Raw genomic sequence first — 23,077 nt, 5'->3', positions numbered from 1 at the left:
TGTTTTCACACACACACACACACACACACACACACACACACACACACACACACACACACACACACACACACACACACACACACACACACACACACACACACACACACACTTAACCACAACAGAAATAGAAGCAGAACACAATGTAGCTGCATCAACAGAACATCTCATTATTCTCAATCTCAATGTTTTTTTTTTTTTTTTTTTTTAAGTAATGTGTACATTTGCATCGAAATGAAAAATAAACACAACTATACTGTATACGTATACTGTTTTCTTGTTAGTGTCAAGGGGTGGAAAAGTTCCTTGCCTTGACTGTTTTGTAGTGTGTTTTAGTAGTAAAATTAGATTAAATTTATGTGCATGTTTATACTGATTTGTATTGATTGTGTGTATTTTAAATATACATGATTTTAGAGAATATTGCTTGTGTGGCATGATAGATTTAATTTCCTATTCACCCTGGTAGCACTGTTACAAAACACACAACCAGTATGGTAAAGGGAAAACAAGGTTTAACATCTTTATTCATATAAAATATGTACATTAATATTCATTATCCATGGGAATTTACAAATATATTTATACAAAATCTCCTTTCAAGGGTTTGTCAGTTTGTGAATGATGCTGGGGGAACCCGCACAAACACACACACACACACACATACACACACACACATTCATGCACTCACAGACAGACAGTTACAAATCCACATAACACATTTGTATTGCATACATAAATAAATAAAAAAACAAACATACAGTATATACAGGAATTACATGACTGCAAACAAATATCTCTACAGCAAATTGAGCACGCACCACACAAAACTCTCATAAAATGAAATGGCATTTTCCTTTTAAAGAGCAGGAATATTTTTCATTGATTCCTCATTTGTTGCTATTGACACAATGGGGATACAAACAGTAAAATTCCATGCTTAACGAACACATGCAAAACCACAAACAGTTGTATTGAGTCAAGGCTTATTTACAAGTTAAACCAAATTAGTCATCACATGCAATATTGGATTAAAGAGGGTCCATTTCAGCGCTTAGGGTGAGTGTAACCAGAAATACTTTTTTTCTTTCTCTTTTTTTTTTTTAGGGAAGGTGCAATTCAAAACATGCCTTTTAGGCATTTAACCACAAAGGTTTTTTTCTTTTTTTTTCGTATTTGCACTTTGTTTTTTATCCTATGCCTTTTGCTTTTGATGCCCAAGTCTTTGTTGCAAATTCAATACTAATTAGTTTGTGGAAGCCGATCCCCCCTACAGGAAATTAATGGGTCTTTAAATATCATAACGTCAATCACAATTTGATCTTCAGATTACAGCAGGTCCCCATTTTGAGTTACTATATGAGGCAACTGACTGGCTCAGGCTGAAACACGATTTGCAATTAACTTTTCTTTGGTTCTTCTGACACTCTGTGTTCCTGAGGAGTCAGTTCTGGTCCAGGATGATTCATTGCAGTGTGGTCTTCAGTGCCGTTCTATCACCGACCTTAGATGGTGTTTCTTAATCCTTGGTTCTGCAAAGTTAAATATACACTAGAGTCAGGAGAGGAAAAGCAATTCATCTCAATTACATGATTTATTGGTTGACCTCGACATCAAGAGCTGGGGCTACTTGCACAAGACTTTTGACCTCATATACCCTCATATGACCTTTTCCTTCCGATGAACAAGAATGTCTTGTCAGCTCTCCCTTATTAAGATTTAAGGGTTGGGCTGCAGTTTTTTTGCGCTGGTGAGGTCAGTGTCATAGAGATACCGCAAAAGATTACGAAAAAAAGAGATCACGCTATGTTTAAATAGTATGTGATTTGGTACACAAATGTTGGGGTCTCATAAGTTTAAAGAGCTTACTGTAGTGCAGGACTGGCCTGCTGTGAGCTGGTGTCTGGAAGGTTCTGGATGTTGCTGGGCCTTGTCCTCCCATAGTGATCACCTGCACCTCAAGCCTGTAGAGAGATGCCAACTGAAGACCAGAAACTACCAGGATATTACGCTCCTATTTGTGAGGAAAGAGAAGGTTTTTTTTTTTTTTAGTTAATCAAGATCATTTGAATCTGAGAAAGAAATAAAATACAAATACACTGTTGTTAAAAATTCAAAAAAAAAAAAAAAAAAAGAGTCCCTTATGCTCAAAGCTGCATTTATTTAATCAAAAATACAGTAAAACAGTAATATTGTGAGATATTATTACTTTTTTTTTTTCTGTTTTATAATTTAATATATTTTAAAATGTAATTTATTTCTGGGATGGCAAAGCAGATTTTTTTTCAGCAGCCATTACTCCAGTCTTCAGTGTCACATGATCCTTCAGAAATAATTATAATATACTGATTTGGTGCTCAACAAACATTTCTTATTGTTGAAAACAGTTGAGCTGCATATTATTTGTGTGGAAACTGTAATGCACGTTTTTGCTTTACAAAAAGCGACGAGAATACTTTTTGCGAGTAAGCGGCGAGAATACTTTTTGGTCGCAAAAAACAAACACATCAGAACGCCGGCTCATTATTGGCCTACGCTTTTCGCGTGAGCACCACGACACATGTTCTGACGTAGAACCCAGAAGCGCTCCACTGTTTACTACATGAACAGCTTAGAAGACTGACACAGAAGAGAAGAAATTGTTGAATAAAGTCCTTATTTTTGCTTCATAACATTAAGGATGAAGTGTTTTAGCAATGTTTTTACTACCTTTCTGGGCCTTGAAAGTTGCAACGGCTGGTTCAGAAACCTCTCGGATTTCATAAAACATATTTTTTTTTGTTTTCCGAAGATGTATTTCTTATGAGTTTGGAATGACACGAGGGTGAGTAATTAATGACAGGAATTACATTTTTGGGTGAACTAAGGGTAAGTAAGTGGTTTACCTCAACTTTCAGTTCCAAAAACGGAGGTAATTTTCAGGGTAAGTAGCCATATCAACTTAATCTCTGAACATAACCCGCTCCGAAGCAGGTTCTGTTCCATGGTTAGTTTACTTCAGAGGTGTTCAGTCAGGGCCGGCGCTAGCTATAGGCAGAGCAGGCGATTGCCTAGGGCCTCGGGCTTTGAGGAGGGGCCTCCATAACCTTAACATCCCCTATAGTCCACCAGTCAAGACGGGCAGAAATACGAGCCTCATTGTTCATTGGATATTGTTGAATTGTCACTCAACTGCAGTTAAACCAATTAATGTTTCCGTTTCAAAGCGGGTGCCGGCTTCTGAAAGTTGGTGGAGCGAACGCATCCATCAGGTGCTGCGAAGCAAAAGCCTAAATAGGCACGCAAAGAAGCACAGCTCGTAATGCAGGTGTGTGAGTTGTCGTCATCTATTTTGGAGTGATTGCAATGTGTTCTAAATATAAACTTGTACTGTAGATCAGCCAGCGTCATTTCTGGAAAAATCATTAACCGCTTTATTACGAGTTTAAAAGAGCGCGAGCGTCATTAACGTGCCCAGACGCGACGCTTTGAATTTGCGCGTACAAGGAATAACATCGCGTCGGGAGCTGACTAGTATAAAAGCTACAAAAGTAAAATACAAGACGTTTGTATTCAAAGTTAAAAACCCAACACACTACAACATTTTTAAATGTTTCAAATAAAGGATCTCATATCTATGGGTCTATCCTGCTGATGATTAGATTATACCCTGACATCATAGCCCACTTACGCCAATAATATCAGTTTAGAATTATTTTTTTTCTGCTCAGTAGCAATCGTGTCTTTCTCTTCCACTTGATTTGTGTATGGCATATTTAAGGTAACAATGCAATACATAATATCATATTACTGATATTAATAATATGACAATATCTGCAGTCAATATTGATTAAATGGGAAGGAAAAATCCTGCCCATACCGCAGCTATGAAAAAAAAAATGATAAAAGCACTTATGGTTCACCTACTGAAGTGGTCTTCTGGAACTGTGAATAAATTAAATAAAACAGCAAAATAACACACAAAAAAAACCCAATAACATCTTCATTAAACAAAAAAAAGAGATTACCTTAGATAAAGTTTGATTAATATGTACATACAGTACTGGTAAAAAGTCTGGACCCATTACTATTTTTAATGTTTTTGAAAGAAGTTTGTTATTATGCTCTACAAGCCTGCATTTATTTGATAAAAAATACAGAAAAAAACAGGAATATTCAGCAAGGATGTGTTAAATATATAAAAAGTGACAGTGAAAACTTTTTTAAAACAACTTTTCAATAATCAAACAATCCTGAAAAAAAGTATCTCAGGTTATAAAATAAATAAGCACCATTTCTAACATTTGATAATAAATCAGAATATTATAAAGTTTTCTGAAGGATCACGTGACACTAAATTCAGCTTTGCATCACAGAAATATATTTTAAAGTAGTAAAATAGAAAACCATTATTTTACATTTTAATACCATTTCACTATATTATTTTTCTGTATTTTTGATCAAATAAATCCAGGCTTGATGGGCATAAGAGACTTCTTTCAAAAACAGTAAAAATAGTAATGTGTCCAAACTAATGTACTGTGTAAGTAAAAATACACCAAATTTAAAATTAAATGTTGTATAAATAAAAAGGTTATGAATCATATTTGTTTCAAGTGTTGTTTATTGGGGGTGGGGGGCCTCCAACATGAATTTTGCCTAGGGCCTCCTAATGTCTAGAACCGGCCCTGTGTTCAGTGCATGTGTGCTCTATTGATAAAGCTCCAGTGGAATCGTTGATCTGCATTCAGAAGATTTATTTATTTATTTTTGCAACAGGACGTTTTCTATGCTATAATGTATTTCTATAATAGCACAGACTGATATTTACGTAGTTTAATGAGTCTTTCTTTTTATTATATAATTAGCATCAAACAAACAATAGTTCTTATTCACAGTGATTAAAAATTATTAAACGAAAATATTGAAACATGATTGCACAACCACCAAATAGATAGCGATATGCACTAAGAATGTAAATAACCATTCAATAAAAGAAGTAGTAGAATGGCATGCTTTTTCTTAGCGTTCATTTCCATGGTGACTTGTCAAATCGTCACTCTGTTGAAAACATACTCAGAGTTTGCTTAACTCCCGAACGAGTTTTTGGAACCAGCATACCTTGAGTAAGTGCAGCCGAGGTTTGGGTAAGTCAGCCGAGAGTTAAGGGTATGTTTGACGGTAAGATAAATTTGCTTTCTGAAATATTTCCTTTGTTCTGGTTTCCCGCTCTTTATTAGTTACTATGGATTTTGATTAGCCCTTTACACCTGTTCTGTTTTCTCTTAATTACTGCCTGTTTATAAGCCCTTAGTTTCCTCTGTTCAGTGTTCGGTCTCGTTTTTTATGTGGTTTTTCCATGTTATATTTATCCTTTTGATCTCCTGAGTGTTCCATTTTAGGATTTATTTATTTTATTGAAGACTATTTATTTGTTTGTGAAGTTCTTAAACTTAATTTTCGGGAGGAGTGAACCCATCTAATCTTTCAATTATCTGCATCAGCTGTTTTGGCATCCCTCCACCTCCCCAACTCCACCAACATAATTTAGGCATTTTGCTACTAGACTCATCTTACAAACATTAGTGGTCCCACTGGGTGGTATATCTAAGCTTGAGTTGAAGCTGCTTCCTAGAGCCCATCCACTGCGGACAGCAAGCCAAATACGTTTAACCTTAATAGCTATATAGGCAAACAAACTCGTGAAACCACCATTGTTGTGCGTTTACTACAGCAACCACATGTTATAAGAACAGTAATAACTACACTGTAAAAAAATTCTAACCCTCCCAAATCAAAAATTTCAAGTGACCGATAACATCTAAATTTTTCAATTGGCCCAAGTGAAATTCTTGTTGCAATAGTCTGTTAAAGGTATAGCGGAGGATTTTCTTTTTCCGGGTGGGTAGTGTAAACTATTGGTCCACCTAAGTGTCAATCATTCTGGTGATATGTTTACGTAAGGCCGTCGTACGTGCTCGTCCCTTAGTTTTCGCTTTCTGCGCATGCGCACTTTCAGGTGTTTGTGTGGTGGTGAGCTAGAGCTACGGTTTAGGCCATTCATTGAAGCTCGCCGTTTCACCGGGTCCTTTGAAAATGTCTGAGGGTCGCAAGAGAAAAAGTTTGTACGAACTGTATGAGAAGAAGAGAAAGGCCTCAGAAGAGAGAAACAAGATCAGAGTGTTTTTGGGAGATTGTTTCACACGATGGCGTGCGCTGAAAACACGGGCTTCCCACTGATGCCTCAGTTTCGAAGTTTCTACTCGACAGGTAAAGTTTGGCATGCTATTTGGAGAAAAAGTGCAAATCTTTTGGAAAGTAATCTTGTATGAGTGATGCCGACAGCAACTTGTAAACAGAGCGTGCACGAGGAGAACCTCACACACGTTTAATAGGCGTTCCCTCTCGGGAGCAGGTAGAGTGTTGCGCATGTGCATTATTTCAAAAAGTGGAGAGGGCGGTTCTTATCTAAAATTCGGAAAGATCCTCCGCTATACCTTTAACATTGGCTCAATGAGAAATAATACGTCAGACTAATTGAAAAATTTAGATGTTATCGGTCACTTGAAATTTTTGACTTGGGGATGTCATTTTTTTTTACAGTGTAAGTGTAGAACAGAATTAAGCTTAGAAACCAATTCAGTATGAAGTTTATGCTGGTTTGGTGATCCAGCTGCTGGACCTGCATGCTAGAGCCTAAAATGAAACATATCCTGGTTGACCAGGATCCCTTGCCAGGGAACATACTGTATGCTTGTGACCAATTGTTCTGAACGTGACTTACTGGAGGTAGGATCTGAGACTGGGATATGAGGCTGTTGGGCAGATTATTTATGCGGCTCTCAGTGATGACCTCTGCCCATGTGACCTGATACCCTGTGACCTGTTGTGGTGGTTGAGGCATGGCCACCACCCATGAGAACAGGCCTGTCACATTCCCCATGTAGACCGAGAACGCTGCCGTCAGGTTCTCTGCCCTGACCAGGACCTTTGGAAGAACCACTGCTGATTTGACAAAACAAAGAATCATATAAGAAACATAAAACCATATACAAATAAAAAGTGATGCAATTTTTTTCCCTGTATTGATAACATTTTGGGATTGTTTTGGGTGCATAAAGTGAAATATGTCACAGTGATATAATATGATATAATCTATTATTGTTTCTTAGAAAACAAAATATTTTCAACAAAACTGCCTCATTGCTTCTTAATTTATAAAAAAAATTATATGGCTGCCTGTACGTCATAGGCACGAGGCCAAGGCCACAACGAACTGTTGTTTATGTATATATATATGCAGTAAATAGTGAGCAGAGCATGGCCGAGAGCCGTGGGAGCGGAGCGAGGTAGGGTGGATGAGTGACATGAGTCTGGAGTCCCACAGAGGAGCTAATAAACATTTCCTAGTACTTGAATTATAATATATATATATATATATTACTGAACATATATATTTCCCTTTCGAAAGGGAATTTGCGCTGCATCCCCTAGCATGAAGGGTGAGTCTAAACATGACAATGAACTTGACATTGGCAGGCGGCAGGCTATGACGTCACCGCTGGTGCAACTGTGAGTATAAAAGGTCACATGTGAAATTTGTCAACCTCTTTCTTGTCTTCAGGAGACTGTTTGTTTGGACATAAGGGAGGAGCATTCGCGTTTAGCTCCTGATGGAGCTGAATGCGTGCATTATGTGGGTCTCATCTCACTATAGAGAGGATTTCTCAATGAAAAGCTCTGTTCGCGCTGTACCTATTTTAGAGGGATGTGGGATGCGCATTTGGGTGCAATGCTGTCTTCTCTTCGAAGAAGCTGGATGCGCTAAGTATGATCAATTCACAAGACTGACTACAAGAGACAGGTAAGAATTATTTATTTTTTTTCTGCTGTCTCCTGAGGGATAGTAGTTAGTGTTTGCACGAGCGCATTCGGCTGCTCTCAAGGGAGTTTAAGGCACTCATAGCGATGTATTCTGTTCTTCTATGATTCTTTTCAGAGTGATAGAATCTGACGCGTGAACTAGCACGTTTGACTCTCCAGGGGGTCAAATGCGCGCTTTTTGCTATGCGTCGCAGTAATTGTTCCACCCGGGCTTGACTCTCTCCTGAGGGAGGAGAGTTGAGCGTCTGCACTCCGCTGTTTGGGTTCCGTGGCCACCATTACGGTGAGGCGGGATTTAGCATGGGGGTAGTAGACAGAGCAGGGACTAGTTGAACAGAATGTTTCCTTTTTTGGCACCTCTTATTGGCTCATGAGACAGACTTTATGGACAGAGTCATCATGCTGTCCTTAGAGATCAACTAGGCAGTACGCTAGGTTGTTAGGCTCTCTGTAAGCCTCCTTGATTACTGCCTTTACAGTAGCGGAGTGTTGTTAGGCCTCCTCTCTTTATACAGAGAGTCACTCTTTCAGGCCCCTGCTCCCAAGAGCTCCGCTGAATAGCGGGTATGAGTTCCTCCTTGGAAAGTTGTTCTGAGCGTAGCACGCCTCTGTACCCAGAGCTTGGCAGGCAGTAGTGCTGTGTTTGGGCTCTTTGCGAGGCTTCTTGGCCACTGCTTTCAAAAGGAAGCTGGTTATGAATGCGTTGTCTCACGCCAGATAGATTATTAAGAAATAGGCTCTCAGTGAGCCTCCTTAGTTTCTATGGAGCATGTTATGCCCTCTCGCTATGACTGGTGTTTTTGCTTAGGATATTGCTAGGCCTCCTCTCGTTTTAGAGAGTTGTCATGTTAAGGCCTTCGTCCGCAGAGCTCCTACACACAGTGGTGCTGAGTTGTCAGGCTTTTGAGCCTCCTTGGCCACTGCCTTTAGGAAGTGCCATGGGGCGGCAGCGCCGTCTCAAGCCCTTGGCCCGAGCGAAGCGAGACCTGACTGTAGGAAACCAGTGCGTAAACTGTGGTTTTCCATCCTCGGGTTTAGCCTCCGCTCTTTTGAGCTTCACCTACATTCGGTATGAATTGATTAGGCTGCTCATTATGAGAAGGCCCCTGCTTTTTAGTAGGCAGTGTTGTCAAGTCGTTAGGTTCCCTTTAATCCTCCTTGGATACTGCTTTTATAAAAGATATTCCGAGTTGTTGGCTCGTTGTAAGCCTCCTTGGAGCTGCCCTGGGTATAGAATGTAGTTAGGCATCATCTCTTTTTTGAGAGTCAGCATATTGAGGCCTCTGTTCTCTGAACCAGATTTGAGCAGTAGCGCTGAATTGTAGGCTCCCCTGAGCTCCATTTGTTATTTTAGTGTCAAGTTGCTATGCATTTTTTAGGCCTCCCTGACATGCACTGGATGTAACTAGGCCTCCTAGCTCATTATCTTAAGGCCTCCGTCATCCGAGCTCAGCCTGGGTCTAATTTGTTAGGCTCTCTGTAAGCCTCCTTGGTCACTGCTCTTGAACCAGAGCATTGTTAGGTCTTCTCTCACTTAAGAGAGTCATTCTATTAGAGGCCTCCGCTCCTCTGAGCTCCTCCCATTATTGTGGTAGGCTGCTAGCCCTGTTATTTAGCTTCCTTGACAGAGGTAGGACGTACTGTATTCATCCTATGAGCTCAGACATAGGCTAAATGGTTAGGCTCTCTGTGAGCCTCTTTGGCTACTGCGCTGATAGGCCTCCTCTTGCTAGAGAGAGTTATTTTTATTGAGGCCTCCGCTCTCTTGAGCTCTGCTACGATAGCGATTGCAAGTGGAAGGCTCTCTGTGAGTCTCCTTGCAAGATATCCTGAGCGAAGGGCATTGTTAGGTCTCCTCTTGATTTAGATAGTCGTCATACTGAGACCTACTTTCAGCCAATAGGGCACTCATCCCTTCAGCATGGCAGCATGGGTATGCCGTTCCCCATAGCGACCCCTAGGGGACACAGCGCAAGTTTCCTATTAAAAGGGAACGTCTCAGGGAACCATGGTTAAAACAATATGGAAAGAGACCATGTCCCTTTGCCATGATTCCGGTTTTCCTGCACACGTCTCCTTCAGACAAGAAGTGGATAAAGTATTTCTCAGGTGCCCTTTTATACTCACGGTCACACCAGTGGTGATGTCATAGGCTGCCGCCTGCCAATGTCAAGTTCATTGTCATGTTTGGACTCGTGCTTCAGACACCAGTTATGCCGGAGGCATTCCCGGAGGCATGCCGGAGGCATTCCCCTAGGGGACGCAACGTCTCGTTCCCTATTCTCAGGGAACCATGGTTACATGCGTAACATGAGACAATATATATATATATATATTATGGACACTCTTATACATCGACCTACAAGTTTGATCCAACATATCTCATAAATGGTTTTGCAGATTACGCTAATGAATTGTAGCAATACAGTCCTCATATTTTTTGAAAGCTCAGATTCACCTGAGACTGTAGAGCAGGGGATGGGTTTGGGACTCTTGCTCTGGATGGTAGCACAGGAAGGGGTGTAGAAGTTTGTGCTTTCCGCCTGGGCTCGACCCTTTGTTCCGACAGGCTGAATAATCACCTTATACTTGCAAGAGAACTGAAGACCAGGAAGGCTAGCAAAATTCTCCTGTTCAGTGATATGAAAAAAAAAAAAATTATTCTTTGGTCCAACTCCACTGAAAAGAATTCAAGAAGAAATATGATGACTGATCACCTATCAACACATCCAGCATAGCTGTGGGCCTCAATGGGAAAATCTATAGTTCATGTTTTCTATATGTCAAGAAAGATTAATTTTCATGCTGAAAAAATACATTTTCTCCTTTGAGTGTGTCATAGATTTTAACAAAGTTTCTTACTTTGTAAAAGACACAATCACACTGATGAAAATCTAAATATTAAAGATGTTTAAAAGAATACTTTGTCTCATATTTCTCTGCAATTTAGGAAATAAATCTTTCTGGAATTTGGATGTGCCTCAAAATGGTGAGTTATCTGCCATGAATGATCAATGAACACCACACGAACCCTCTCCCCGGAAATTCATCTTATGTATGAGCTGTCAGAATGTGGCCTCGCACCTGTAGGGGAGGATGGAAGACACATTCCTGACTGGTTACCTGGGTGATGAGCTTCTCCTGGGTTCTGGATCCATTGTGACTGCAGAATTCTGGAGACCACTGCACACGGTAACGATTCACAGTGGGATCTGAAAAGGAGAGACAGATAAATGCCAGATTCCGAAATGTGATTATGGAGCACTTTGAGTGGGGGAAGGGAAGTTTCTGTCAGTTTGCTCCACTCACGTATGCTGTTCCAGACTGGCTTCCAGTCTGTGCTTTGCTTGGTGACACACCTTGATGCTTTGCTTTCGTTTGGAACTATTTCTATGGGTTGGCTGAGAAGGATTACAGTATATGATCTAACTGGCCAAATTTTGTCTGAAAAATAAGTTATTTGTTATTAATTTGTTTATGTTATACTATTTATTTGTTACTATTTTATATCTCAGCAATTTCACACATCCAATTGTTCTAGTGTGTACTGAATATCAGCGCTGTTTTCTTGTATGATACTGTCGTTAATGCAACAATTAAAAATTCTAATTAACATCCCCATGTCATTCCAAAAATGTATGCATTTCTTTCTATTGTTGAACACAAAAATATATATTTTCTTTTTTGTTCATGTGTGTTGTCCATACAAAAAATAATAATAATAATACAGTGAAAGTCAGCAGTGTTTTTGGCTTTCATTGTTTTGAATATCTTCAAAATATCTTCTTTTGTGTAAAAAGAAAAAAAAAACGACTTTCTAGTTTGGAACAACATAGTGAGTAATGAGTAGTGAGTGATGTCAGAACTTTCATTTTTGGGTGAATGATCCCTTTCAATACATCTGAAGTTATGTTTATATTAGGTGTCTTTAACTATTTTGTACTTGCATCGAAGAATAAGTACAATGTATGGATTGTTCTTATGTTTTATTGCAAAACACTTTTGCTGCTATTGAGGTGGGATACAGATAAGGTTTGGGACAGGTTTGGTGGTATGGGTAAATTTAAGGATGGGTTAAGGTGCAAGGGAAGGGTTAACAGTGTAATTATAGATGTAATTCCAGAAATTACTTACAGATGTAAATACATTCAGGTAATAATAACAATATAAGTGCAAAGTAAAAACATGTATGTACATAATAGGTGCATTGTATCAAATTATTAATTTAAATGTTATAATAGTAGTTAAAGACACCTAATATAAAGTGGGACCAAAAGGGTCAAAATATTTAAAAACATGGATAAGCCTTCCATTGTAACTAAAACATTTTTTTGTTGTTGTCTGTATCAGTTAATGAACGGTTAATGATTCACTGGTAATCATCAGTAATGATCTATTTAGACTTTACAAGTAATCAGTGCTCAGTAATACGCCCAGTAGAAATTCATGCTTGCTATGCATCCAGAAAATATGCAAAACCAAGCAAAATATGCAAAGCAAAGCAATCTTGATAATGTGCCTGACAGATTAGTATGAGGTAAATCTGTGGGACATCCATTAGAGAGATTAAGGGATTTGACATGTGGCCAGTGTGAGTCTTAAGTTATTGAAATAAATAAAATAAAAACATCCTTGGTCAAGGAGAAGATTTCAAGCAACATTTTGCATGGCTTGGCATGAATTAAATGTTTTCGTTTCTATGACAGTTTTCATTTTTGAGTTTAATGTAGGATTAACTCATCACTCACTGACAGAACGAAACAGTTTAAATGTAATTTGCAGCATTCGAAGTTAGGCCGAGACATGCCTCGTCAGCTCATGTTAGCACACAAACAGGTCCTCACTTACTTCAGTAGTTCTTATCTCTTCCCAAACAAAGAGTTATTGTTCTTCATTTAATTACACATATTCTGATTCTTAACTCTTTAATAAGCACAATGTTTACATAATTACAAAACATAGCTGTGAGAAAAAGAAAGAACAGGACTGTTTCCCAGATAAAAGACATGGTATATTGCATCTGTCATACCTTTCTTTTTCCAGTAAACCCGGACCTGAAGCTGTCCATCTTGATAGAATGGAGTGCCCACGTCTAATAGATCTGACTGGGGTTTTATAAAGACCGTGCTGACTGTGGGTTCCAAATCTGAATGACATCAAATATGGAGGAAAAGTATAACGTTACAAATTCAAAACATTTACAGCTGTTTTCACTGTATTTCACAACACCCAAATGAGTGCTGTTATGTATCAAGTACAAATGTACAGCAATTAAATAGTTTTGTACCAGATTGTCTTTGGCTTGTAGTAAACTGAAGAATGGCCTTGGAGCTCTTGATGGGGACCTGACCCCAGTATGAAACTGCCTGCAACTCCACAGTGTAACTTCTGTTCTCTCCCAAGTCATCCAGCTCAGCATAGGTAGAGTCCTACACACACACACACAAAACCCACAGGGATGCATTTGAAAAGTCACACAAAAAGAAAAGAAAAAGAAAAAAGGAATGAACAATGTACCTATATGAAAATAGAAGGTAAGCCCATGTGCAATTTTTAACTACCCAGTAATCCAGAGGTGTCAAACTCATTTTACGTCGAGGCTCGAGGGTCATACAAAACGTCACCTTACGCATGCAAGCCAAAAATATTTTATTTGTTAAACCTTGATGAAGCCCAATCACAAAAAGAGCATATGTGCTTTTGGACATAACCCAGAATCAAATTTAGCTGCTTTATTAACCAATATTGGGAGCAATTTACTGATTTCAGTCACCAGAGACCTTGAGTTTACTTTGCACATGAAATAATTAGGGAATATTAATCAAATAAAAAAAAGAGAAACCCACTCATTGGTCTGACCTGGATAACTTAAGTAGATTTAATAAGCCTCTGGAAGCATAACTGAACATGAAAATGAAGTTAGGCCATCACTTCTAAAAAGAACCATTATTTATTTTAGTGTGAAGAACATTTTAATGATCTGATGAACTTTTTTTCTACTATAAAGAACCTTTTTTGCAATGGATAGGTACTGTGGACGTTAAAGGTTAGATGTCAATAAAGAGTGTTGGGGTCATTTCAATTTACGGCATCAGCATCAAATCAGTATTAGTGCATTATATGTATCTAATAATAGAAATTTTTTGCCACTAAAAATCTTTCATTATATATGGTCCATTATTGCTGTGAGCATCTCTGACAAACGTCAAAGTGGGAAAATGAATTGGGTTGCCCTGGGAAAGAGTCACTCATAGATTTAGTTTCAACAAGATTCTAAAGTGCTGAATGCCATTCATAATTAAATATGAAAACTACAAACTACCATTCAAAGGTTTGTGGATAGAAGTCTTTTTTTTTAAATAAATGAATACTTTTAGTGAGCAAATCTGCAATAAATTGATCAAAAGTGACAGTAAAGACTGGTACACTGATACAAAACATGTCACAATAGTATACTGTATTTTTGATCAAATAAATGCAGCTTTGGTGAACATCCTCTCCTGTGTGAAGAATCCTCTTTCAAAATAATTTTTAACAATTGTACCAACCCCGTAGTGTATAATATACAACTGCTGTAGATAATTAAATATTATAGAAATATCATACCAATAAAATTAATACAAATGTTTTCAGCATATTTCAGTTGCAAGTTTTCTCCAAAATATCCCACAGGCCATATTAGATTCCCCTGCTTTAATCCAATAACATGTGATCTGATATTGTAGCTGAGTCACATGTTAATAATAAAACTACTATTAATCACATAAATCATAGTAATAGAGAACGCCAAATTCAGTGTTATCAGAATTTTTATGCAGATTGTGTTCTTATAATCTTAGAATCATTGTGCATAAGAGTAATCTGTTTAAAATCAATTTCCCCAGTTTTCTGAGGAAAGTGTCCATCAGCTGACAAAGCCTTCAAAAATATAAAGGCACAACTGCCATCTCTTGGATTCCTAAAGCAGGAAAAAATAAACTCTTCAACATGATCTCATTCAAAGAAAAACAATTCAGCTGTTATTGAGAGATTTCCTTTTCTCAAGACAACTAGAATTGATATGCTGTTTTTGGCTGTATATCAAATGGCACCCAGAAATGTTTGCATTTGCCAAGAGCGGTGATGCAATGCTGTACCACCCTAGTTTGGTGTCTGAAGCCCTCAAATTTAGGGCTTGGTGCGATCAAAGGCCCAATCCTGAGTTGTTTATCTTGCACTTATTTGCACTAAGATATCTAATTTGTTGTGGCTTGCTGAAATAAGGGGCTGGGAAGCTTAACCCTTGAGGGGTTTGGGAACAATCCAGTGTATGAGAAAATTAAATAGTGAAAGACTGAGAGAAAAAGAGAATGTGCAGAGGCATGGGCAAGTCAGAATTACCCCATTTGCAGTCTGTCTCCTTTTGAGTTTGGGTGGCATTGTGTGGTCAGACCAGCTCCAGGAGAGTTTGTAATGGTTAACAGGAATGTCTAAATCTGCAGACATACTCCAGCTGAGGCGGACAGACACAGAGCGTTCTGCACCAAAGGTCATGTCGCTGACATGAAGTTCAGATGGAGCCGGGGGAGGGGCAGGATCTGAGATGGGGAGAAATAAAGAAATAAAACTTACAGTACAAAAACAGTACAGTATAGACATTTTTCTAATCTAAATAATATGAGAAAGAATAATAAATGCTATTACTATTATTATTATTTTCCTAAAATCCCCATTAGAATCCCCATTAGATTACAGTCTCTTGATCCAACCTTTAGAGGATCTGAAGTGTCTGCTGGGGGTGGTGTATCCTCTTGTTCCATGAACATTGACTGCTGCCACTCTGAACTGGTACCAGCGACCGGGTCGAATGTCTGTCAACCACACACGCTCTTCTGATGTCTACAGTACAGAACCACAGATGAATAAGAGTAGGAGTGAGCATATAAAACACTGAAGGGAGTCAAGGAAGAATTACTGACTGAACATATCATACTTCAAGGATCCCAAGTGAAGTTAATCATTTCATTTTATGTCTGGCCTACATCATATTAATGTATTTACAAACTTTGTTATGATGTTTATGGTTGCAAATATTATTATATTACAGTAGTCAACATTTGAAGTGGATTAAAACCTTTCATTAAAGTTATACATGAATTTTGAACAATACCCGTGTCTTAGGACAACTTTGATTAACTTTTTTGATCCACTTCAAATGTTGAGTACTGTATATTATATTATATTATATTATATTATATTATATTATATTATATTATATTATATTATATTATATTATATTATTTCACACTTACCCGTGCCACCACTTGCCACTCAGTGGCTCCATCCTCACTGGGGTGAATGCCATAGTTCCACCTCCTCTGCAGAACGTTCAGCACCGGCTCCGCTGACACATTAAACTTGGAGGACCAGCGCACTTCCAGCACACCAGACTCCAGCTCCTCAAAGACCAGCTCCTTCCTGGGCTTTAGAGGAGCACCTGAAGATCAAGAGAACAGAATAGAATAGAAATCTAAAATTAAGAGAACAATCTGGATATGCCTTTGTTCTATAGTTCTATAGTAGTCTATCAAGTATAATGTATTATTCATACTTGCTTTAGTTTTCAGAACAAATATGTTGTACTCTATGATTGTTGTATTCTATTGTATTTTATAAATTAAAAGTATTAAAAATTAAAAAGCAGCAGGTCCTATATTAGCCCCCTTTGTCCAAGACAATATTTGAAGGCTCTCCTATCTAAACTGATAATGGTACAAATCTTTATTTGTAATGCTTTTATTTTTTTTATTAAGATCAATATAATATAACTACATTTAAATCATATTAAAGGGATACTCCACTTTTTTCGGAAATATGCTCATTTTACATCTCCCCCAGAGTTAAACAGTTGAGTTTTACCGTTTTAGAATCCATTCAGCCGAACTCCGGGTCTGACGGTACCACTTTTAGCATAGCTTAGCACAGATCATTGATTCTGATGAGTCCAGTAGCATTTCTTTCAAAATGACCAAAGAGTTTCAATATTTTTCCTATTTAAAACTTGACTCTTCTGTAGTTAAACCGTGTTCTAAGATCGACGGAAAATGAAAAGTTGCGATTTTCTAAGCCTATATGACTAGGAACTACTCTCATTCCGGCGTAATAATCAAGGAACTGTGCGGCTGTACCATGAGTGCAGCAGGCGTAATGATATGACGCAGCGCCTGAAAATAGGTCTAATAGGTTAGACAAACTTAGTCCCGGTCACGTTGGAAGAAGTTACCGAGCTGGGGACTATTTTCAGGCGCTGCGTCATATCATTACGCCTGCTGCACTCATGGTACAGCCACACAGCTCCTTGATTATTACGCCGGAATGAGAGTAGTTCCTAGCCATATAGGCTTAGAAAATCGCAACTTTTCATTTTCCGTCGATCTGAGTACACGGTTTAACTACAGAAGAGTCAAGTTTTAAATAGGAAAAATATTGAAACTCTTTGGTCATTTTGAAAGAAATGCTACTGGACTCATCAGAATCAATGATCTGTGCTAAGCTATGCTAAAAGTGGTACCGTCAGACCCGGAGTTCGGCTGAATGGATTCTAAAACGGTAAAACTCAACTGTTTAACTCTGGGGAAGTTGTAAAATGAGCTTATTTCCGAAAAAAGTGGAGTATCCCTTTAAGACTTACTGGGGCCCCCCAGGAAGTTTGGTGAGGCCCCTTAGTGGGCCCCGGACCCCTGGTTGAGAACCACTGCCATATATGCATGATGAAGTCAAAATAGATTTTGAACTATTTGAGTGGTTTTTAATTAATAAGCTAGGCGTTCCAGGTGAAAGGGTTAAAATGAAAAAAAGGTACAGTTATTAGAGGTTAAAAATGAATTGGTAACTGGGTTAAACCAGCTGTTTACCATCAGGTTCAGTAGCAGGTCTTACCCCTGTAGAGGTTCTTAGGTGACTGGCATGTGTGTCCACAGCCGTTTGGGCAGCATTTCTTCTGGGCTGAACACTCTCCATCTTCCTCACATCCTTCCACACAGGCAGCTGCAAACCCGCTGGCTCTTTCTGGTGGTGGACAGTCACCCTGTTTCACCACCATCACTGATCGCAGGAACTCACAGCTCGTCACACACTCCCCATGACGCTTGGGAAACGCATGCTGAGGAGATGTCATAGTGTACAGGAGCAAAGTTTAACACCTGTAACTCAAAGCTTATAGATTCTAACAATTCATTTATGTGACATTCATTTTTCTATGGATTTTTAAAACACACTTTTGGTCTCACTCTCTAACCATTTGAAACGTTGATTTATGAAACGTTGCACTTTATACGCAACAATGTTTATATAATAGTTAAATCATGGAAAAATTATAAATTCATGAAAAAAGAATAATATAATATAGTATAATATAATATAATATAATATAATCTTTGGCTAAGGGGAAAATGAAGCTTATATTTAGGCTGTATTTAACTCAAATCCTGTTTTGTTTTTGTACGTTTGACTGAATTGTTTGCTTTTGTTTATTTTTTATTGTCCTTTATAATGGCTATTGTTGTTAATTTATATATTGTTTGATACAGCCATATCGCACTGTTACTCGTGTGATATTGCTCTGCTACTCATGTGGTACTCGTAGCGTGCGATATGGCTGTATATCAGCACGGCTGTGATTCGGTCGTAGGTAATCACAGAGTGTGAAATCCGCTGAAGACAGAGTTAAAACAAATTCCTTGTTCTGACTCACTCATAAAGACAGTCTTTCTTGCCGCCATCTAATGGCAAAATAATGTAACCTTCACTGAAGTCAAGTTTGACTAAGTTGTATCATGATCACTAACGGACCATTTCTCTATACCAAACATGGCATAGGTATTATTTGTATAAAATAATATTTATTGAACAACAACATTTAAATTAACATCAATAGCCATTATAAAGACAATTGGTAATAAACACAAGCAAACAACTTAGTCAAACTTACAAGCAGCAGTACAGGATTTAAATTAAATATAACCTAAATAAGATTAATTTTCCCCTTAGCCAAAATCGATTTGCTCTGGAACAAGTAATAGATTAATAAGACAAAAGATCGCCAGTTTGATATAAGTTACCCCAAATGAATTATATCCCACGTTTAACCACTTTCTACATAAGAGCCAGTGGCAAATTCCAAAAGGACTGGCCTTGATGAAGCTGTTCTCTGCGGGTACATGAGCACTGAACAGCCGCTGATGGCCTGAAGCTCACATCTGCGAAAGCGTCTAAACATATTGTAAAACAGGCACTATGATTATATATTAGTCGCATATTTCAGGTCTAAATAACTACATTCGCGCCTAAAAACTCTTAAAACTACATTTCGTGACACAACAACAGTAGTATTTTTTTTAAAGTCCGCGTGAACCGGAAGTTGCAAACGACTTTTCTCCAGTGCTGTGACGTGTTTCCCAGTGAAAAGGAATATTGAACAGAGGGCAGGGTTTTACTCTAGCGCTCCTCCTCTCCATCTCTCGCTCATTACAGACTAACGGTTTGAGGGGAGTGGTTAAGCGTTCCCAAACCAAGCCGTCAAACCTACGTCATCAGGGAAGGTCCTTCAATGCAGAGGGGAGGGGCATTTTTAGATTTTGATTAAAGCGGGGCTCAGTAACTTCGGGATTTCTTCGCTGTATTCTCGCTTTTTGCTCTTAGGTTTCTCTCTAGAGCTCCCCCCACAGCTTCGGAAAAGATATTTGACAACACTGTTGTAAAAACTCGTTTGCTATTCTCAGACACCAGAGGCTAGTAGATCAACGACATCAAAGCAGATGGGATATTCTTTAAAACGTCTTCTTCCTTCGGGTTCGAACAGCGTGAGGGAGCGCAATAATGACGGCATTTTAGCAGATTTCTTTTGGCCGTAAAGCAATTGTTTACATCGCGAGACCTGATATCACGCGATACTTCCTGACGCGGCGGGCGGCGGCCCGCCACCCCAAAGTTGCAAGTGCGTATTTTCCGCTCACGGGCACCAGGGGGGTGCGAAACGACCACCATTCAACCCGAAATAAGTAATATAACCATTCCAATGACTCCGAAGCTGTTCAGTTAAGGTAAAAAAGTTACTTAGTTCACCTTTAAAGATTACGAAGCCAAAAATGTTTTTCTGTGTTTTAACTTGCACGGATTAATTGTTCACCACACGACTAGTTATATGCGCTAACAAAGTAAATAGGGTCCATTTTGATTTCAGTTGGACTTTAAATATGGTGGACCGCCATGACAGTCACCGCAAGCGGAGTGATACAAACGGTGAAACAGTTAGAGTGCTGATACTGGGTGAATAATGCACGGCTGGAAAAGGCTCTCAGCCAATCAGATTCGAGAACCAGAAAGAACTGTTATAATATAATATAATATAATATAATATAATATAATATAATATAATATAATATAATATAATATAATATAATATAATATGTTCAAAATGTTCATCCATCCATCCAAACCCCTTGTCCTTTGTAGGGCAGGGATTATGGAGCCTATCCCAGATTATATTAGAAATGTAATTATTTACAATTATATTACTGAAAATGTAATAATTATGTGACCATACTATAAGTTTTATTTATTTCAGGGAAATAATATGATATAGGATAAGTTCTGCATAAAACAGTATGGGCCCTATTTTAACTATCTGAAACACAAGTATCAAACGCGAAACGCAAGTAACTTTGTTGGCGGATCTTGGGCGCTGTTGCTATTATACCGGTGGGATAAACAACTCTTGGGCCCGACCCAAATCTAAAATGGGTTGGTCTGAAGTAGCTACATTACTCATAGTGTGGTTTGGGCATAACGTGAAATAAACCAATCAGAGCGTCATCTCACATTCCCTTTAAAAGCAGGCGCACTTGTTCCATGGCGGATTGCTATTATAACGGTGGATTTGCCAGGCGCACGCCAGGAGCGCTTCACAGCCGAGGAGACAAATGTTCTCATCAGGGCTGTAAAAGACAGAGAAGTGACATTGTATGGGGATGGGAGAAACCCACCCAAATTAGCTTCGGTTAAACAGGCGAATAATAATTTTGGTAAATGTGTAAGCTAGATTTATGCCTATTTCTTCACATCTTCATGGACACCACAATGATTTCCCTCATGTGGAATATTTTTCCTTGTAATTATGTATGGTTTGCCAAAATGGCAACTGCTGCGTCTGTGTAGATGAGAGAAGCAAAGTGTATGTGCGTTGTGCACACGCTACATTATGGCCAAGCATGCGCCCTTAAAATAGCATCTGAATAACTAGCATCTGCCACTGACTTTAGACTAGGTTTTTCCTGGTCTGTGGCGGAATTGTTTTCTGGAACTGCAAAATAGCACCAGGGAACGTCTGCGCCGGAACACGCCTCCTCTTTTTCGCTGAACCGCCCCCGGGAGCGCAAGTTCATTCCCTAATTTACTGACGTGCGTCTGTGGAGGGAAAAGTCTGCTGTGCGTCGGGTGCAAAATAGGAATGATATATGCATCGGTGTACGAAGTCAGTTGCGCTGGGTGCAAGATAGGGCCCTATATGTTCATGTGTAGTTTAAGCCCATATGAAAGGTGTATATTGTTTTTCAGCTGGCCTCAGAGAATGGCTTTTCTTGCTTTTGGCACTATGTTCAAAACAAGATGATTATAACATTTCACATTTACGTGAGTTGTGAATGATTTAATGTTTCTTACTCTTATATAAGTCTAAAATGATTGATGAAGGTCCTGATCAGTGCTGGCAAATGAAAGAACGATATTCATTGTTTTAAGTCCCCATTGCCCTCAACATTGCATTTATAGCCAAAGAAACAGGAAAAACTAGATGTTACTAGGCCAAGAGTTTTAAAATGTAGAGAATCCACAGAAACAGGATTCAAGATCAAATGGAAATGTTCAAAGATATTCTAAGACTGTTTAAAAAGAAGATCAGAGCAGAACATTATCATTTTGAACAATAGTAGACCACATATATGGTAGCCAAGTCTGTCAAGAAAAACAATGGAGGATTAATATTTGGAAAACCAGAACATCAAGGTCAGCCATCTTCTTGTTAAGAACACATCCCAGAAACTACTAGATCTGTTAAGAATGCTGTGGTCTGTACCTCACATAAATCTCGACAAGGTCCATCTTTCAACTCCCAGGAGTCTTTGCATGGCTCCAGGCACTGTGAACAGACAGCAGAAGTTTTAGTATCAGCAAGCAGTCTCAAATGAGGGGGAGGGGGGGGGGGGGGTTCAAACAATCACAGCCAAATATGTTAAAGTCAAAAGCATTTGCTTTGAGTTGGGATGTTACAATATACAGATATTAATGATAACCATCATATTTAAAAAAATAAATAAATACTGATATCATGTTATAACTTTATTAGTTCAAAAGTAACAAGTGAATACATCACAAAACCTTACAAACAGTGCTTTTGTCTTACCCTAAATTACAATGGTAAGCCTATAATAATTGTTTATATTTTAGAGTTGTCGGGACAGATTTCCTGAGAAACTGTGCGTGTTTACAGCATATCCCTTAATAAAGGAAAGAAGGCCTCTACTTCTATATGCAGTTGAAGTAGATTGAAGCTACAACAACTGTACCTCAAATTTGCAATCATTATGCCTAGTGTCAGCGTTGCCAATCTTTTTTAACATCGTTTTAAAACAATTGATTTCAATGAGTCATAAGCTACTTAACCGCTCATAAGGGAATTTTCAGATATCCACCGTTCGTTTTTGGGAAAGTAGATAGTGATGTAGTTAGTGACATTCACACTTATAAGGCACACATCTGTAACCATGGGCACAGCTGTGCACCTCAAACCATGAGATTCGTCTGCGCAGAATAAAGGAGCTAAAGCACAACTCACAAAATGACCAAAACAATGTTGTTTTTTTGCTTCAACCATTAGAAGGCCAAAAGTTACCTAATGTATCTTTAATGCTACACATACAATATTATTATAAATAATCTAGCCCTGGTAACTATCTGGTTTACATTCCAACATAGAGGTTCATCTTAACACTGGTTGCCACCTGTCATAAAAAATAAAAAAATAAAAAAACACACTAAATGATTAGCCAGTATGAGGAAAAGTTTAAAAGGTGGGGTGTTAGACACCCCATTCTGGAGTAAGTACAGTGGACAGTGGGTCGTCTCCTGAGATGCGAACAAATACACTTCCACTGGGCCGAATCTCTCGCCAATCGACTCCACC

At 38.6% G+C, this 23,077-nt stretch overlaps 1 protein-coding gene across 2 annotated transcripts in view; it reads right to left on the bottom strand.

Moving 5' to 3' along the window:
- Positions 1-1,102: 1,102 nt before the first annotated feature.
- anos1a (anosmin 1a) overlaps positions 1,103-23,077 on the bottom strand; it is a 33,801-nt gene continuing 11,826 nt past the window's right edge. Inside the window, exons 3-14 of one of the 2 annotated variants that reach the window (XM_084402835.1) lie at positions 21,971-22,033; positions 17,779-18,001; positions 16,152-16,336; positions 15,609-15,738; positions 15,241-15,437; positions 13,148-13,289; positions 12,890-13,006; positions 10,984-11,072; positions 10,319-10,490; positions 6,761-6,981; positions 1,867-2,011; positions 1,103-1,529 (exon numbers count right to left, since the gene is read on the bottom strand). In XM_084402835.1, the coding sequence (XP_084258961.1) occupies positions 1,480-1,529; positions 1,867-2,011; positions 6,761-6,981; positions 10,319-10,490; positions 10,984-11,072; positions 12,890-13,006; positions 13,148-13,289; positions 15,241-15,437; positions 15,609-15,738; positions 16,152-16,336; positions 17,779-18,001; positions 21,971-22,033 (1,734 nt within the window). In that variant the 3' untranslated portion in view covers positions 1,103-1,479. The remainder of the gene's footprint in view (positions 1,530-1,866; positions 2,012-6,760; positions 6,982-10,318; positions 10,491-10,983; positions 11,073-12,889; positions 13,007-13,147; positions 13,290-15,240; positions 15,438-15,608; positions 15,739-16,151; positions 16,337-17,778; positions 18,002-21,970; positions 22,034-23,077) is intronic. The other variant, XM_084402834.1, reaches the window with a different exon arrangement.

This window comes from Rutilus rutilus (assembly GCF_951802725.1).
Source record: "Rutilus rutilus genome assembly, chromosome: 2".
Lineage (NCBI taxonomy): Eukaryota > Metazoa > Chordata > Actinopteri > Cypriniformes > Leuciscidae > Rutilus > Rutilus rutilus.
This window is presented reverse-complemented; position numbering and strand designations above follow the sequence as displayed.